Source organism: Elephas maximus, chromosome 6 (assembly GCF_024166365.1).
Source record: "Elephas maximus indicus isolate mEleMax1 chromosome 6, mEleMax1 primary haplotype, whole genome shotgun sequence".
Lineage (NCBI taxonomy): Eukaryota > Metazoa > Chordata > Mammalia > Proboscidea > Elephantidae > Elephas > Elephas maximus.
In genome coordinates this window covers 108,992,822-109,012,088 of record NC_064824.1, presented here as the reverse complement: position 1 = coordinate 109,012,088, position 19,267 = coordinate 108,992,822, and the positions used below count along the sequence as shown (strand labels likewise).

The window sequence follows — 19,267 nt, the reverse complement described above, 5'->3', positions numbered from 1 at the left end:
GTATTCAGAATAGATTTGTATACAGTAAAAAACATATAGAGGAAATGGAGGAGCCCCTGGTTGCCCAGTGGTTAAGCACTTGACTGATAACCAAAACGTTGGAGGTTTGAACCCACCAGCCACTCCACAGGAGAAAGATGTGGCAGTCTGCTTCTGTAAAAAGACAACGGTCTAGGAAACCCTACTGGGCAGTTCTGCTCTGTCTTACAGTGTCTCTATGAGTCAGAATTGACTCGATGGCAATGGATTAGTTTGAAAATATTTGAACTACTAGTGGGCAGTTTAATATATTATTCAATATATTAAATATATTTTTATTCAATATACTGAATATACTATTCAGTATAATATATTATTCAAAGTATATTTTGAATAGAGAAAATGTACACATTATCACTATTAGCAGTAAAAAAAAGATTGCTAATATTAAAAACATTTGGAACATCTAAAATGCCAGAGGAAATAAATTTTTATACCTCTATAAATATATTTTTATAACATTTTTGCTTTAAACACATGATTCAGAAAAGGAACACAAAACGTTTGTATTAGATATGCTTCCCTTCTTTTTTCGCAACTTTAGAAAACCTGTCTTCAAGTTGTTGACATGTAAATCTGTCAGTATAGCCATTTAAATAGGTTTAACTGGATTTATCTGTTCTCGAAATGCTTTGTCAATAATTCAAAGGCCTAATTTTGTTTCACTCAAAAAGTCAGTCATGTAAAACGATAGCCTGTGCTTGGGTTATCTATTAAGCTCTCCCCAAAATAACTCTCACAGTAATTTTGTCAGATCTACTTCCATGGCTGTCATGTATGTGTGCCTCCTGGCTGCATATGTACCCATTTACTCAACAAGGGGTTCTTGAGCCCCTGGTATAACCAGACACTACTTTCGGCTGCGGGAAGGGAGAGAGAATAATCATTAATTTGAGAATGAGAACCATATTGAATTTTTAAATTCAGTTTAAAAATCTTTATCTCAAGTGAAATAAAGTTCTTTAGTACTGAATCTAACTTGGTATTACTTTGCTTTCCTAGAGCTTGCCTTCCACGATAATCTTTCGTTGTTTGAAGCATATCTTAGTTTTCTCAAGATTTTATCCCTGAAGAAAAGAACTGTTTATTAACATGTTAAACTTATTTTGATGTAAATAAATTATAAACACTCAAATCTGACCTTCATTTATATGTGCGTAGGGCAGTTAGCTAAAAGTTCACTCATTTTTGATACTAAGAGGTCTGTATGTATATATTTTAGACATACAAGTTTTGAGTAAAGTGAAAGCAGTCGATATATTTTGTTTTACTTTCTGGATATCATCCCTTTCATATTATCTCAAAAAAATGATGAAAAAATTAAACCTTATATTTTGTTTGTTTTTTTAACCATGAAAATATATTTTAACATTGTGAGCATCTTGGAGCAGATTTTGAAGCAAAGGAAGATGGAATTGGATTAAATTTACATCACTGAAGACATGAGAAGGCACAATAAAGGTGGACTTTTAGGAGGACTGACCATTGGTTTACCCAGGACAGTCCTGCTTAATGCCTGCGTCCTGGCATACATAATTGCACCGTATGGTGGCACAGTGATTAAGAGCTCAGTTACTAACCAAAAGGTCGGCAGTGCAAAACCACTGGCTGCTCCTTGGAAACTCTATGGTGCAGTTCTACTCTTTCCTATAAGGTCGCTGTGTGTCAGCATCGACTCAGCGCCAAGGGGTATGGTTTTTTGGTTTCTTTCCCTCTTTTAGAGTATCATCTTTTGGACACACTTTTAGAGAGCATGATAGTGATTTAATAAATGGAGAAAAAGGTAACAATTTCTCATCTATATAACTTTCTCTAAACAAAAGGGTATATCAAGCTTTCCTGGTTGATAAGAACTCTGTGTATAAAAATGTATACCTTTGTGCTGAGGTCCAGTAAGATCTCCTTATTAGGGCAGATGCCTGAGCCTAACCCGCCCAGTGCATAGGCAGAACGGATCATCACTGGGTAGCCAATGGTGTCCGCCGCCTTCAGCGCATCTTCAGTCTGTCAACAAGAACAAGGATTCAAAGTTTTAAAAACTGACTACCCCAGTAGAAAAGACCACACCAAAAGAGTCTGTCAATACTGGTACATTAATTTAGCTGGGAAGAGTGAGTATGGAAATATTATTCCCTCATCTCCTTCTAGAAAAAAAAAGTTTTACAAATTTTAATTAAAACTCTAGGATTGTTGTTCCTTTAATTTTTTTAATATACCAAAAGGTCCTGTTACCAGCCCCAAGCTTTTGTGACAAATTTTTCTTGTTTTTATCTTGTCATCTAAAAATAAAACACGGCCAAATCAGAGAGAATAATCATTAATTTGAGAATGAGAACCATATTGAATTTTTAAATTCAGTTTAAAAATCTTTTTCTCAAGTGAAATAAAGTTCTTTAGTACTGAATCTAACTTGGTATTACTTCAATAAGCCATTAGGAACACTATATAGAAAGAGAGTTTTCATTTTGCAAGTTCAGTCATAGAGTAGTCCCAGAAGCTTGGATTTTTTTTTTTTTTTAACCTTACAGAATACAACATATGGTGGCTATATTTTTTTGTCATGGAATATTATTACACTACCAATGGGAATGTAATTACACCTTTCCCATATGCCTGTTTCTCATCCTGAGGAAGCATGGAGATAATTAAATCTGGCAATAAAAGAATAAATGTATGGCAGGAGCTTCCCAAAGTGTTCAGCAGAGCTATCCCGGGATTATTCCTGATTGGCAGCTTTGTAACGTGTAATGTACTTGGCAACATTCTTTTATGAAAAATACACAGCCCATTTTTAGTTGTTCCAGGAGTACTTGCCTTATCCCTAGGGATTTGCCTATTCCTATAATGGGAAATTTGCTTTAACAACTGCCTCCATCACTCCCACTCCACTGATTATATGTCTGAATTCAGAAATCAAGTAGGGGCAAAAGTTGTACAGCAAATTGACTTTTTCCTGGTGCCTAGCACTAGCATGTCAGTAGGCACAGGATACTATGGGAAATGAGTAATAGGGAAGCTAACAATCTATTATCTTTAAATATCTAAGCAACTGGTTTCTACTCATGAGTCTTACTGATTACATCCAAAGGCTCCTTTCCTAGATAATTCCATTCTAAAAAGTTTATTCTATTCTAAAATTTTTAATCCAATCAGTTGCTGTTTGCAGGCATTTGCACACTCAGGATGTGTGGCTGATCCCAGAAAGCAGATCAAAAGCACTTCGGAGCTGCAGGTTGATGTGGTTCTTATTTTCAATTGAACAGATTTGAGATTTAGTGGCACTTCAACCACTGATAACCCACTGCATTTTTGAACTTATGTTTCTCTTTTCTTAACATAAGATGTTAATGCCTTTCGCTAGCATTTCAGCCTTGAATACTACAATTAATACATAATATCTCAAAGGTATAAGAGTTTTAATCATTATTATAGGGCATAACAAATCATTCCCAAAACAAATAATGGCCTTGTTTCTCCAGAATAAAGATTCCTTACCGATTCTACTGCAAAACTTGGAGCAATCTTTTCACTAATCTCATTTAGCTTGTCTGAGAACAGTTGCCTATCTTCTGTGGCCATAATGGATTCAACTGAGGTTCCCAGGACTTTGACGCCATATTCCTTGAGCACACCTCTCTTGAATAGTTCCACTCCTGCAGAAGAACAAAATACAATCAGTTTTGAAAATCTCAAACGCTTGATTCTTCTCTAACATATACCTGAATACAACTTGATTTGTTTTGTTTTTTTACTTTAAATTTGAATTGAAGAAGTCACCACAGTCCACAGTACAGTGGTACTTAGGGGAAAACAATTTTGGAAAAAAAAAAAATTCTGAAGACATTCTAAAAAAATATGCTATCAATGGTGCTATTGGTATATCACCACCTTCTGCAAGTCATGTTTATTATCTTTATTAATAAAAATCACTATTATACAGAGCCTTAAGATTTCAGTATATTCTCCTTTCCTTCTAAGACCCATTCCTAAAATAAGATCCTAAGGAAACTCTATGGGGCAGTTCTACTCTGTCCTATAGGGTCGCTATGAGTTGGAATCGACTCAACGGCACTGGGTTTGGTTTGGTTTTTTTATTATTTAAATAATCCCAGAGAAATGAATACCTATCTGGGATAAGAATTATCAAAATTGTGTGTCCACTAGCTTGCCATATAGCTTTGGCTAAGTTTTTTTTTTTTACATACAGTTTACATTACCAACTGTTTACTCCAACCAGTTAAAGAGATTCTCATTCACGATCTGAATAGTGTGAAAGCATGATAAAGAGGACAGAACAGTGAACTTAGCAGATACATGAAAGAATGGTAAAGAAACTGATCCATGCTACCATGAAAATATACGTGAAAGTAAGAGCATTCAATAAATGCTAATACTTGTTTTTCACTCATAAGGATTCTCAGGGTTTCCAAAATAAGCAGAGAAAAGCAATAGCCTGGGGTGGAGGACAGAGGCCGTAGAAACCTACTTGGCCACCCTGTGGCAATATGCTTTTTTGCCCCTCAGTTCTTCTGTGAAATAAACCAATAATATTCATCATACTTCATTTTTAGGTGGCTGTTTGCTAGCTGCTTCCTCACACACTAGAAGAAAAGTTTTATGAATGCACCAAGAACAACTGTTAAATGAGTTCAAACAAGAAACAGGTGCATGGGTCAAAAATACATAATTAAATTTCAAATAACTCACCACAGTTCAGAGCTGTCTGGCCACCCATGCCTAAAATTAATCCATCTGGCCGCTCTGCCTTGATGACCTCTGTGACAAACTGAGGGGTGATGGGAAGGAAGTAGACAGTATCTGCTTGCTTTAAGCCCACTTCATTGGTCTGGACAGAAGCAATGTTTGGGTTCATCAGGACAGTTTTGACATTTTCTTCCTGAAAGAAACAAAAGGATCAAGGTTCTGAATATATGGCGTAAAAAGAGAATACCAAAAAAACCAAACCCACTGCTGTCGAGTCGATTCTGACTCTAAAGGACAGAGTAAAACCGTCCCATAGGGTTTCCAAGGCTATAAATCATTATGGAAGCAGACTGCCACATCTTTCTCCCATGGAGCAGCTGGTAGGTTCAAACTGCTGACCTTTGGTCAGTTAGCAGCTGAGCACTTTAACCACTGCACCATCAGGGCTCCCTAAGAAGAGAATAACCACGTTCAAAAAAAAAACAAACCCATTGCTGACAAGTTGATTCCGACTCATAGTGACCCTATAGGACAGAGTAGAACTGCCCCATAGAGTTTTCAAGGAGTGGCTGTTGGATTCGAACTGCTGACCTTTTGGTTAGCAGCTGTAGCTCTTAACCACTAAGCCACCAGGGTTTCCAACCACATTCAAATGAAGATGTATTGAATAATAAAGCATTTACATTATTACTTGGTGGGCTGCGGAGATCAGAAATAAGACTAATGAATGAAAGTTAAAGGGAGACAAACTTTTAGTCACAGGAGAACAGAAACTGTATGAAAGTATCCACAAAAGAGACCCATGGTGAATTCCTTGTACTGGAGCTATCAAGCCTAGCTGGAGACCATTTCTACAGAATTTGATTAGAGGTCTGCAAATATTTCTTAGTTTTTTTTATATCTCAATCTACCTAAGAAGAATCAAATATGTCAAATTTATAAAATGAGTGAAACAGAAAATGGAACTAAAAATAACATAAAAGCTGCTTTGCTATCTACTGTTTGTCAGAGAACAACATAGAGAGGGCATTTAAAAGACAGGATAAGGTGTTCTCTTCTTGTTGAAAGCACTGAGAGCCTAGTGTTCATTTCCATTTTTCTAGGTTTTCATGCCTCCTGTAGTGCTTTCAGAAAAAGCATTATGCAGCTGTTTACACATATTATATATAAAAAAAGTGACCATATGGAACAAAAGTATTTATATATACGTGTGTGTATATATATATATATACACACACACACACATTTATACAAAGGTTCATAGCCCTATCACTCTTAACATCTAGAGGGACCTTCAAAATAATTTTTCATGTAGGCTAGTAAGGATAATAGTTTTATAAACCAGGATGAGGGTGGCACTTGGCAAAATAATTATTATGAAATATGGCCAGATGGTTCTTATTATTTCATAGATTAGCATGTCAATTTTAAACTCCTATAAAAGTCAACAAAATATTCAGATGAAAGTATAGAAATCATCCTTGAAAGCCCTACATTTCCTTGGGGGAGGACATGAATGAAAAAAATAAATATATTTCAATGCTACTTTAAATTCAAATAGTACTTTAAGGCCTGTAAAGTACTTTTTTATTAATTTATTTGATTTTTATACAAAGACTATAAGAGATATTTCCATCCTTCAGAGGAAGAAATCGAGATTCAAAAATATTAAATGACTTGCCGGAGGTCATGTAGTAGACAAGTAGCAAAATTAGGATTCTAATTCAAGTTTTATGATTCAAGTCTTATGCCCTTTCCTCATCTCTCAAGACTTTAAGAAATTGTTCAGAATAAGCATATTATTATTAATGAAATATTTTTTAACAAATACATACAGATAAGCAAATGTATTTAAAATGTGGCTTGAAATTTAAATACTTGAGTCCAAAATGAGAATACATCACAAGAGAAGTTATAAAAAGTCTCACTGCTAAAGTACCAACAAACTTAAGAATATTTGTATTTTCAAGAATGTGCTATACATATATTTTTATAAATAAATTATATGAGAAAAGATCCCATAAATGTATATCACAAAAATCTGTTAAATTTAAACTTAAAAATAATTCTGAACCACTTTAACCAATCTTTAAATCTTTTTTATTATAATTGTTCTGATCACAAACATGCATCTAGTTTTTTTTACCTTCTTAGTTCATAAATTCATCTCTATAAATCTCCAAATTAATCCCAATCACACAATTAACACACAATTGCAAAAATTACCTAGTAATTCCTATTCTTCAGTTAAACTATGTAACTTAACCCAATCAATGCTAAAAAACCAAACCCATTGCCATCGAGTCGATTCTTACTCATAAAGCGCTTAAAAAATTCAAACTACAAAAATGAGAGTTAATTCTTTATAAACTACCATATAGGATAAAAATAATATGCTAGTTAAATGTATTGTAAACTCTGAACACACTTGTGTTCAGGGTGGAAATCCACTAATTTATCTATCTACAGAGAACTTAAAACATAATACAATGAAGTAAAGAAGTATTTTGAGTGTATGTACAAAAAACTATTTGTGCACGTGTGTGTACACCCATGCATGTATAGGGAAGAACATTAAAAATAAAAACAAATGGGAAGAGTAATATAATTGGGGACTATGTTCTACTCTTTTCAATAGATATCTACCAGAATAAAATACTGAAAAAAAGAAGAACATTGGCCAACTATTTTCCATGTTTGCTGTCCTAGTCTTCTGTTGCCTTCTCTATGCTGTTCTCTTCTACCTGGGTCTCTGGTGAACAGCACAGCCCAAAGTAAGGTCACAGAGACTCACACTGCCTCTGGATGGCCTGATTAGCATCAAGATGGGGCCTTCCAGTGAAATAGGACACCAAGGAGAAGCCAAGTTAGCTCTTCATCAGTATAGTAATATACAATAGAATTTTCCTTAAAGCTTATTTTAATACAATGACTGTAGAAATGCTAGAGAATTTAAAGAAACAGGGAAGATTCCTTTCCAACTTGGGTTCATATTTTCTTTTCTACTTGAAAATCCAGCCATACTATTCTGGTGTCCTATCACTAATGGGAAGGGGGTTTCCTAATGACAGTAAGAATTTCTAACGCTTCAACAAAATGCATCATTGCCCTAGCTTCCCCATTTCAGCTCAAGAGATGCCAGAAAGGTCCTGTAGAGCACGTTTCAACTACGTTAGAGCACCCAGGATGTTCCAAATCCTCTCTTTCACACAAGAGACAAAGATATCTTCAAAGCTTACTGTCTCAAAAGGCTTTATATATTTTCAATATAAATAAATAATTTGGGAGACCAAGCGCACCTCCTTAATTTGCAGACGTGCACATTTAAGAAAGTTAACAATCTTGTCTGTTATCAAACTTCTTTTAATACAAGATGCGTAAGGAATAGTTGGAGCCCTGGTGGCACAGTGGTTAAGAACTCAGCTGCTAACCAAAAGGTCAGCTGTTCGAATCCACCAGCCACTTCTTGAAACCCTTATGGGGCAGTTCTACTCTGTCCTACAGGGTCTCTATGAGTTGGAATTGACTGGATGGCAACAGGTTAAGGAATAGTTAAAGAAAATAATTATAATGACTTTGAAAAGAGATGGGGTCATAAATCTATATTATGAAATACTAATTAGACTCATTAAAGGGAGCATATTAGCAAAAACCATAGCCTCTCACCTTCATGGCTTTTACAGCTTGAGATCCCGAGTAATCGAATTCGCCTGCCTGACCAATGGACAGACCTCCCGATCCTAGGATAAGGACTTTGGAAACCTACAAGCAATAAGTGAAAACACATTGCCTTTACTATTATGATGGTGAAAATAAGACATTTTCAACAGTGGGGGAAAAACTAAATTGTCTGTGTTTATATGATGATTTAAAACACAATGTTTTGAAAAATTTATAATGTTTAGGGGAAAATACAATTTAAACATCTTTAATTTAAATGTAGTTTCCAAAGTTTTTGAAGTTTTCTAAATAAAAAATTTTTGGAAATGGTTTATATTTTATTTAAATATGAATAAATTATCTAAAATATAAATATATACATATATGTAATAATATACATTTATATGTATAAATGTATATATTTTAAAATACACTTATATTCTTCTAAAATTTTACATAACAATTGTATTTGTGTGCCCGATTTAACTATGGAGGAAATAGGTAGAACCTTACCACATTAACATACATACTCAAACAAATCAGAATTCAAGTTTTGTGATATGCTACTCCTTATCCATTTGTTCTTTAGAGGTTAAATAATATATTCAGCTCATGATGTTGAATAATAATAATTCTTGTATTTGAAACAGAAAAAAATTATATCATCTGTAATGATTCTCCAGCCTTAATTGTATCTCAGGCATACACAGGACTATGGCTTATTCAGTAACAGAATGTATCAAATTCTGAACTAAATTAGACTTTAATCTTTATCAAATTATTTTATTGCAAATATTCTAGGATAAGTAAAATTTTGAAAATGTAATTTTAAATGAAAATATAAAAATTCCAGTGAACATCAAGAACAAGCCAGATAATTACATGCTAAAGTGGTGGGTGATTACAATAATTCAGTCATCTTTCACAGACATTGGTATGGTTCACATGGTTCACTTAAAAAAAAAAAATCATCACACGACAGAGAAAATCCAAAGTATATGAACAAAAATCAAGCTCACACATACTAACCTCAACTCGAGACGCAACCAGGGCCGGCTTTGGCAGAACTGACGTAATGGTGGTACCTTTCCCCTTTTTCATCAGTGAGAAAAAAGAATCAAACAGGTACTAGAAAAAATATAACCAACTAGTTAGAAGCTTCAAAACTCATAAGGTTGCCAGATAAAATAGAGGATGTTCAGTTAAATTAGAACTTCAGATAAACAATACGTAAAGTTTTTAGTATAAGTATTCCCATGCAATATTTGTTTTCGGGGTTGTTTATTTGTTTGTTTACCAAATCTGGCAAAACTAAGTATCTGCTGGTATAAGAATTAGATCAAATAAACACATCTAACTGTTCACTTCAAGTCCTATAAAAAGAACATTTTCAGCAGACAATCAGAATTTCAAATAGTGCCTTCTGTATAGCAAGAATTTTCTTGCCTCTTAACTATCATTTTATTCTTTTAAATCGAACTCTAGTTACACAAAAAACTGAAGTGATATCATCTATGTACCTTAAAGTTAAAAGTAACTGGATTTTTTAAATTTTTACCAGATCTAAAAAGATCTCTAAATATTATTCTTAAACTTTATCATGACTTCTGTTTTGCCACTATAAAAACCAAACAAACCCATCACTGTCGAGTTGATTCCAACTCATAGCGACCCTAAAAGACAGAGTAGAACTGCCCCATAAGGTTTCCAAGGAGCGCCTGGTGGATTTGAACTGCCGAGTTTTGGGTTAACAGCCGCCACAGCACTTAACCAATACGCCACCAGGGTTTCCATCACAGATGTGAAAAATTTCAGACAAGGATATTCATTTTGCAACTAACTGGCAGGACAAAAGATGATAAAGTGATAATGGATATTATTACATATATTAATTGGAATGTTCCTAATCTGAAGTACTGATAGAAGTTAACAAATTTAATTTTAAATAAAAAAAAACCTAGCACATATGAGATGATACATATACCAAACATTTTTTTATATGTATATATACACATACATGTATATGCATTCACATATAACTGAATTTTACTTATAAGCCTCATCATGGGTAGGTAACATCATAATGATTTTGCCTATTAAGAACTAATATTTCCGAATAATATTAAAACAAGAACAAAATCCAAATGCCTGAAAAGGTAATTCAGGGATGAGGAAAAGAAGCTTACAAGGGGAAAATGCTTATTCGCCTCCTCGTTTTACCTAGATGTCTGTTCTTTTACCTAGATGTCAATGAATTGTCAGCACTACAAAAAGAGGTCCCAGGGCACGGCAGGGGAAGAGTCACGTCAGACTCAGACTATTCCGGGTGCCACTGAAAACTCTGCAAAGACGTGCTTGAACGTTGAACCGACAGCTCACAAAAAAGTAAAAATATTTAAACTGAAAACACAACTCCTCTCAGCATTCCTTACGGTTCTTAAGCCATCTGGATCATACGTACGTGCATGCGTGCCCTCCTCCCCCATAGCCCTGCCCCTCTTCCTGCTCCTGCTGCTGTTTAGTCCCCCTTAGTGGCTACACAACCAGTTGCCACAGGGATTTTTGTGAAGTCACAGATGGGGGATTAAAATTTCATTTCAGTTATGAGAAAGAGAGAGCAAGAGGGAATTCATTTTCATAGTACAACAATTGTAAATTTCAGAACTAAATATATTAGAATGATAATGGATTTAAATAAAAACAGCATCACATCGGGTTTCTCAAGGGCTTTCCCACTTTAAATTTTAAAAAAGGGTAGAAAATTTCTGCTATGATATTCCTGGGGAAATTTTAAGACAAAATGTATGTTACCAAACCACTCGTCTTGAAAATGTTCTGTACCAAGATTATCTGGGGTGATAAGTTTCATTTCTTAGTTTTCACATGAATATATTCCTGATAACCAAAAAAAAGAAAGCACTTAATAAGCCTCATCTTTTGGACATACCTCAGTGTCTGTTGGCCCTGGGCTGACCTCTGGGTGGAACTGCACACCGAAGAAGGGTTTGCTTTCATGCATAATACCCTAAACGAATAAGAAACAAGAAGAAATTCCTTCTGAAACAAAGAATGTCAAGTGCAGCTCTGTATTATTTAGTGGACAATAAAGTTCAAATAAAAGACTGAGTTAAATGCTTTGAAATATTCTAGAAACCCACAATACTATTAAGTAATAGGATTGGCGACCTTAAGGACTGACATGACCATTTTGGTAGGAACAGAAAATAAGCCAGTGACGTCTCCTTAATAAAAAGCATCTGATTTGGACTTCAGCCTTTGGGACCTCTCTAGGCTCTGTTCAAAATAAACTCAAATCCTTATATCATCTCTCACTCCTAAATTACTTCTCCTAGAGTCTTCTCAAGGACTATGCTAGTCCTAAGGGAGTTCTAGAGACCCCTAGACTGGTATCTGCTACTTCAGATGCCCAAACAGATCTGGACCACTCACTGCTCATTAACAATGAGTAAGAGCATAAGACAGTCATCATTTAAAAACTCAAATAGTGGGTCCTAATGAGTCAACTGGAAACCCTGGTGGCGTAGTAGTTAAGTGCTACAGCTGCTAACCAAAGGGTAGGCAGTTTGAATCCACCAGGCGCTCCTTGGAAACTCTATGGGGCAGTTCTACTCTGTCCTACAGGGTCACTACGAGTTGGAATCGACTCGACGGCGCTGGGTTTGGTTTTTTTGTTTGTTTTTAATGAGTCAACTGATGAGAGAATAAGACAGAGAAAGATGACTTTTTAAGGAGCAGAGGGCTGTGGGAAATTACCTATAAAAGAGTGCTATCCCCCTCCCGCCTCTACACACACAAAATCCCACCTAAACAAAGGAAAGGTGAGTGTATTATAAAGTATTGAAAGCCTTGCATTTCTCGTTATCCACTGAACAGATTTACGTAGAGCAACTTACCTCATTTGTTTGATCATTGACATTCACGAAAAGTGGTTTCCAGCCAGCAGGGAGGGTGTCTTCCAGTGCATAGCCATGATTCTGAGCAGTAATGAAAGCTTGTCTATTTGTAATATTCAAAACAGGTTGGTTCTGTCCTCTGGAGAGAAAAGGAGAGAAACAGGGAGAGGAAAGGGTAGGAGAAGTATATAAACAAATTTGTTATGAAAGAGTGAATGAGAAAAGGTGATTAAAATTTGCAAATTTCGACTGCTTAGTGAAAATCAGTCTGTAAGAAAAGCCATGGATTGTTAATCCCAATAATTTTAGCAAAAAAATCAATTCAGGGGAAGCTTCGTTGTGCGTTAAATCTGGTGTCTATTAAACATCTATGATCAGTTTTAGCTAAGGGAAGTTTGCGCTCATAATAAAAAGTTAAAAGAATTATTCACTAGCTTCGCAGAAACTGATAAATATAGCAACTTATTTTATGGCAGATACCGTAATTTCAAAGCCAGAGGACATTTTTTCGGAGATAATAAAGAATGACTGCTCAGTTCTGAGTCATTTTGAATACCTTATGTGGAACAGCGGGCTGTGGGGAAAACTCAGTGTTGACTAAATTCACATCATTTGAAGCCAAGCAGTAAAACTGAAAGGTTCTGATGATGTCTCAGTTCTTAAGTCACGGTAAATTCTTAAAATGTTATCAATGCTCAGAAATCAAGCTTAAAATCAGAACAATTTCCCTTGGAATATCATTCCATTGAGTATTATAATCTCAATTTATGCCAGTGGAAGGTAAATAATGTTAAACTATACCAGAGTTAGTGTTAGAATTAGAAAAGGCTGCCTTTCAAAAATGCAATAAAGGTGGTATCTTATGATACCCTAAAATAGTTTATCTATTTATTCTAAAGAAAATGACACGTAATTCTAAGTCCACTGTGTTTAGTTACTAACAGTATTTCAGAGTTAGTGTGACCTATAAACAAAAGGCAGAACTGTCTTACCTGTTGGCCATGGGCATCTTGTAGGGTTTGGCACCAGCGGCTAGTCCTGTTATTAGATTTCCTGTACTGATTCCAAACAATGGTTCTTTGCGATCACTCTCCAAGATCTAAATCAGGGAGAATGAGAACTTTTATTAATCCAGTGGTACTGTTAAGACCCCATTAAAAAAACGGTTGCTGTCGAGTTGATACCAACTCATAGCAGCCCTGAGGAGTGGTACCAAAACTGCTGTCTCTGAAGGAATGACAACGCAGCATTCTTGTTTTTTCCTTAATCAACATGGAAAAAAGAATAGCAACTGAGTAAAAAGTTAGCCTATGAATGTGTACCAAAACCAGACTTGTTTCTGTCGAGTCAATTTCAACTCACAGAGACCCTATAGGACAGAGTAGGACTGCCCAACAGGGTGTCCAAGACTGTAAATCTTTATGGGAGCAGACTGCCACATCATTCTGCAGAGAGGCTGTGGGTTCCAACCACCAGCTTTTTGGTTGGCATTCAGGTGTTTATCTACTGCGCCATCAGGGCTCCTCCTTATGAATACGTACATGATTGGCCAGTTCATAGCATTAGAATTCAAAGAAATGTACTTAACATTCAGAATAAACTAAATATAATTCAATATTTCTTTAGAAATGTGAAGGCCAGGGTCATGTTTCAGAACATCTATTGTCATTTTACAGTTGTAGGCAAAGATATATTTGGAGGTTTGACGCCAGCTCCCTTAACACAAGGACACAATCCCAAAGTTACTTTGTCTAAAGAAAGGCTTTTTTTTTCTCTCCAATTCTCTCCTTGTTGGTTTCCTATGGAATATCTATATTGACATTGCCTCAGAGGTCACAAATTTGAGTATCAAAGATATCTGAATAAATGAATATATTACAGCCCTTTCAGCAGTATAGAGCAGACTCCCTCCACCTCACACACAGATGCACACTGCCCCCAGGCTCACTACCTTCTTGACATTCTGAATTAGTGGTTGTGCAAGAGCTGGGTTCCCAGGTCCTCCGGCAATTAAAAGTCCATCATACTCCATCTTGGTGAAATCATGATTCCAGGGAACCAAATGTACTTCAGCTCCTCGCTGAAAAAGAACCATAAGAATGATCAATTTAATAACATTTTTCTTTGCCAAAGTGTAATTTTACTGGACCTTCTCTTGACTAACCACTGTCTAAAGGGAAGAAAAAAAATAGTCCATCTCAAATAACATTGAGCAAAAAGTTCTTTGGTGGCTTATTGTATTTTGTGTGATACAGATGAAGACAATGGTCAACAGAAAATGAAGGAAAAAAAAAAAGGGATTAAATTTTTACCCTGAAAAAATATATAACGTCCTCTTCTGCATTTCAGGAGAGGTTTCAGTGCCTAAAGGCTTCATGAGTGAACTCACAGAAGTATAGAAAAAAAAAAAAAATCTTCACTAGCCCTGTAAAATTTAAGTTGGTCCATCTCTCATCTTTTCCAATTTTGCCTTTTTTGTCTGATCAGTACTACCTCCCTAAATTTTAATCAGTCTTCTTCCCTAGGGTTTTCTCGTATTATCTAAAATATTGATATTCTGCTAGAAAAATATTAGCTCTTCTGTATAAAAATGGACGGAAACCCTTAGTGGTTAAGTGCTACGGCTGCTAACCAAAAGGTCAGCAGTTCGAATCCACCAGGTGCTATGAGTCCAAATCGACTCAATGGCAATGGGTTTGGTTTTTGTTTTTGTTTTGTTATATAAAAGTGGATAGGAAGGAGTCTTTGAGGGTTTCCCCAGGAACTTTTCTGAGACAAGAATTTGAAAGGAAGAAGTTTACTTGGGAGATTTTTCTAGGAAATACCAATAGGATGGAGGAGAAGTAACGCCATAAGATTTTCCAATCACGTGTGCATTATCAAGCAGCTACCACCACGGACTACTGGAGCTTAGCCCGTTAAGGCAGAATACTCACCGTAGAGATAGCCCACCCACAGGGCAAAAGAGCCGAACTACACATACACTGACTCTCTCTAGTAATTGGTTGAGGGCTGCGCCCAAGGATCATTAATTCCACAACATTTCCTCCTGGCCCAAATGCCCAGGTCAACCAAAGAAAGCCCTCAGGCAAAGATATGTAGATACTTGCAAGAAAAAAAAAAAAATAGCATGGGCTAAAATGTAGAGCCAAAGGGGATATGGATAGGCCATTCACAGCATCTTCTACAGAATGGTCCATGTAAATTAGCGTTAATAAAACTGACAAAAATATGAAATCATGATTTGGATATTGGTGATATTCTCTAACAGAGAGAAGGTGAATTCAATAATTTCCCCAAACTCACGCTAATTTGGTGTTGGGGCAAAATATGTATGTCTGTGTGTATGTGTGTGAGAGAGAGAGAGAAAGAAAGAGGAGGAAAGAGAAAGAGAAAGAGCTCACAATTGCTTGTGGGGGAGAGGGGATTAGGGAAAATACCTAAAAAACAATACTTCAGAAAACATTATTACAGTAATTAAGCTGTCCTTAAAGAATTTTAAGGTTTAATTCTAATTAGTTATCTAAGAGTCTACAAAGTACTTGTGAAAGGGCGTGCTGTATCAGAACATGATCCCTGCAAATATGTGGTACAGAATAGATGTAACCCAAATGGAAGAGCTGTTAGACTCGCTCTAGCTTTTGGTCATCTAGACCCCAAAGAAAGTGAATGTGGTATGTCACAGAACGTCGGTGAACACGTGAAAAGAGCAAGTATCACTTTCTTTCATGCTGCTGTGGCCCTTGAGGGTTTATTTTTTAACACGTAATCTACATCTCTAATTTCAACAGGGATAAATGTGATAGTTGTAGATCAAAGGCAACAAGAAGAGAGGAGATAACCTGACCCTCTGAGGAATGCACAAGCTTTCTCTGAAACAGGAAATTAGCTCAACACTGACAGTATTACACACCCTCACCCCTGAGATGGAGCAAATTACTTACCTTTACCAGTAGGCGGATTACATTGTTTTTTATCCCGCAGTCTACAGCCACCACTTTCGTGGGGTTTCCTTTGCCAAACACTTTGACATCCTGCCATTTTAAAAAACAGAGACTGAGATGGAAGTTCCAGCTATGAGCAACACACCAATATCATAAACACATCTGAAGATACTCTGCACTTATATTGGTAACAGACTGATAACTACTAAGGAGTGACTGGCAGTTAACAATCAATTTATAAGGCAGGTACAGTAAGTGCCATGGACTGTATCTTTTCTTAATGAGAAAAAAGTATGTTGCTGTTTTATATAAAATGTTGATTATAGTAATAACAATGATCCCTAAGAAATTGGTTGTTTCCATAGTTAACAACCATATTTCCTGTGTTTTGCCTCATTAACAAACAGTAGCAATGGAATTTTCAAGTATTATTGCCTGATTCAGCACTAGACAGATGTGGTAATAGATACATCATCCTTTAAATGCCACTTTATCCTCAACTTGCAATAAAGACCGAAGAGGACAGAGTTGAATTTTTTTTTTAGGCTTATGCAGTGGTTCCTAATCAGTGTGAGAGTCACAGGAATTGCTAAGGTAGTGTAGACTACTGGCCCCTTTAGGTTATGAACAATCATTTACATTTAAATGGTAGATTTCATAAGAGGATCCCAGAGCATATCATAATTGTTACCTACGGCTTAAGCACTGCTTGGAGGCAGATCCATTTTCACAGGCATTTACCCAAGAAGCAGTTCCCCAAAGTCATAAAAGGAGATATAATAAAAATGAGAGAAAGAGAGAGCACACAAGACTGGGGGCTCGGCACTCACACTGGTGTCCGTTTCAAGAGTTAGCTGGCACATTCTGAATGCAAGACGGTTTGCCAAAGATTTTGGATGAAAGTCACAATCTGGATATCTGAAAGAGCCTTTTACTTTAACAGAAATGTATATCTCTCCACAAAGTCTATAGAATGTGAAATCATAATTCTTAGACTGTACTTGAGAAAAAAAGTGTTAAATGAGTCTGCCATATTTTTTTTCTCCTGCTGACTATTCTGGAGAAAAAAATAAAAATACTCCAGTCTTTCCATGATTTGGGGGAATTATTGCTGAAATGTTATGGGTAATCTCTCCCCTCAGAGAATTTGAAAAAGTATAGATTTATTCTTTAACCTAGGCTTCTGCTCTAAAGCAAAGCAATACTACCCTCTGGTTGTAGCTCTATCAAATTGCAATACCAAGACAATGAGTTTATCATCTGTTCCAAGAGGATTTAGCTGCTTGAAACTCACGGAATATACGTACGCCCCTGATACGAATAGACATATAATCACAGTTAAGACCATTTAGTTACACTGGCATTAAGGTACAGAGCCAGTCTTCACCATTACAGTCTTTCCCTTGGTTTGATACAGATCAAATGCATATATTGCATATATGCTCAGTTGTGCTGATCTCTGCCCAAACACACCACATACTCTCCACAAAGCATGCCAGAGGTTAATCAAGACCTCACAGAGGCTTTAATACAAGCATTTGCATTAAGGCTTTCCATGAGAAGAATATATTATACAGCATTTTTCAATCTAATTTGACCACAGAATTTTTTTTTTTTGGTGGGGGGCGGACAACATCCCTCACATTTGAAAAATCCTGGTCTGGATCTCTAAGGTAGTTCTCAATTCTAAAATTCAATCATTCTAATAAGGGAAAGTAATGATAGATCTCTGTAATGCCACGTCTTCATAGGAAAACACATAGAAACAAATGGAAAAGAGTTCCACATGATTTGAGTAGGCAAATCTAAGAGTTAAAAATCAGAAGTGATATTGCATACGGTGGAATCAAATTCCAAATATAGACATTGTTACATCTCTAACTTAAAATTCACTTTCTTTAACAACCCATATTTCATATGTTCCAGTGTGTCATGAATGCATGTCCAAACACAATATGAACATCAAGACTTGGTATTGATTCCCAGAGATTCAAAGTCCTCGTCCCCTGTTTCCATGCAAACAGAGCCAGTTTGATCTCTTTTCCAATACCAATGTGTGTTTTCTCTGCATCTGATATGCTACTAATTAGGCTATTGTTTCCCTTTCAATAATCTTTTAGTTAAAAAAAAAAAAAAGCCCTGCTGCACCAAAGTCCTCACAACTGAACTCTTTGAGTTGACATTCTCCACACTCATTCTGTTTGGTGCTAAATGAAAACATGAATCATTTCACAGACGAGCAGTACCGATAAGTGGGAAAGCATTCTTTCTAAAGACCCTCAATGTGAAGGTGCTGTCACAGTGGGGAGGAGAATGCTCCATGCAACCAGAGTCAATTTTATAGTGTATTCATCATGTATTTCATCATACATTATGCTACGTCTGATCAGAAACTTAAGAATCTACATTTCACTAATGTAAAAGTTGGATGGACTGAAACAATTACAAATGTACTGAAATATTACTATGTGATAGTATGACTGTGGTTAGTAATTATTGCTAATGCATTGAAAAGCAGTATGAGATGTTGATTAAGAGGTAGAGACTGGAGCCAGCCTTCCTAGATATAAGTTTCCTGGTAGATGTTCACCCTGAGAAAGTTATTTAATCTCAATCTCATTTTCATTTTTGGTGAAATGGAGATATGAGTATTATCTATTCCCATAGGATTTCAGTGAGGACTGAATAAGTTTATCAGCGTAAAATGTTTACAGTAATGCCTGGTACATAGAAAGGACTCAATATGCGTTATCTGTTTTATTTTTATTAATGTAACTTATAATAGCTATTAGTAATAATCATGATTTTACATTAATAACAAAAATAATAGAACCATCAGAAATATCAACTAAAATAGAAATATGATGGCGAAAAAGAATCTACAGCTTCTTCCCAACAACTCTGACTACCAGTTACTGTCTTTGCCAATTGTTTTGTTCGTTTATTATTTAAAGCATGTACTGACAAGCACAATGGTAAGTGTTGGGGAGGCAGATAAGAAAGTTA

At 35.9% G+C, this 19,267-nt stretch overlaps 1 protein-coding gene across 1 annotated transcript in view; it reads right to left on the bottom strand.

The window, feature by feature from the left end:
• CPS1 (carbamoyl-phosphate synthase 1) overlaps positions 1-19,267 on the bottom strand; it is a 132,474-nt gene that overhangs the window by 75,465 nt on the left and 37,742 nt on the right. Inside the window, exons 7-16 of the mRNA XM_049888995.1 lie at positions 16,262-16,351; positions 14,269-14,397; positions 13,310-13,416; positions 12,318-12,456; positions 11,351-11,428; positions 9,433-9,531; positions 8,410-8,505; positions 4,747-4,936; positions 3,535-3,692; positions 1,915-2,043 (exon numbers count right to left, since the gene is read on the bottom strand). Coding sequence (XP_049744952.1) covers positions 1,915-2,043; positions 3,535-3,692; positions 4,747-4,936; positions 8,410-8,505; positions 9,433-9,531; positions 11,351-11,428; positions 12,318-12,456; positions 13,310-13,416; positions 14,269-14,397; positions 16,262-16,351 — 1,215 coding nt within the window. The remainder of the gene's footprint in view (positions 1-1,914; positions 2,044-3,534; positions 3,693-4,746; positions 4,937-8,409; positions 8,506-9,432; positions 9,532-11,350; positions 11,429-12,317; positions 12,457-13,309; positions 13,417-14,268; positions 14,398-16,261; positions 16,352-19,267) is intronic.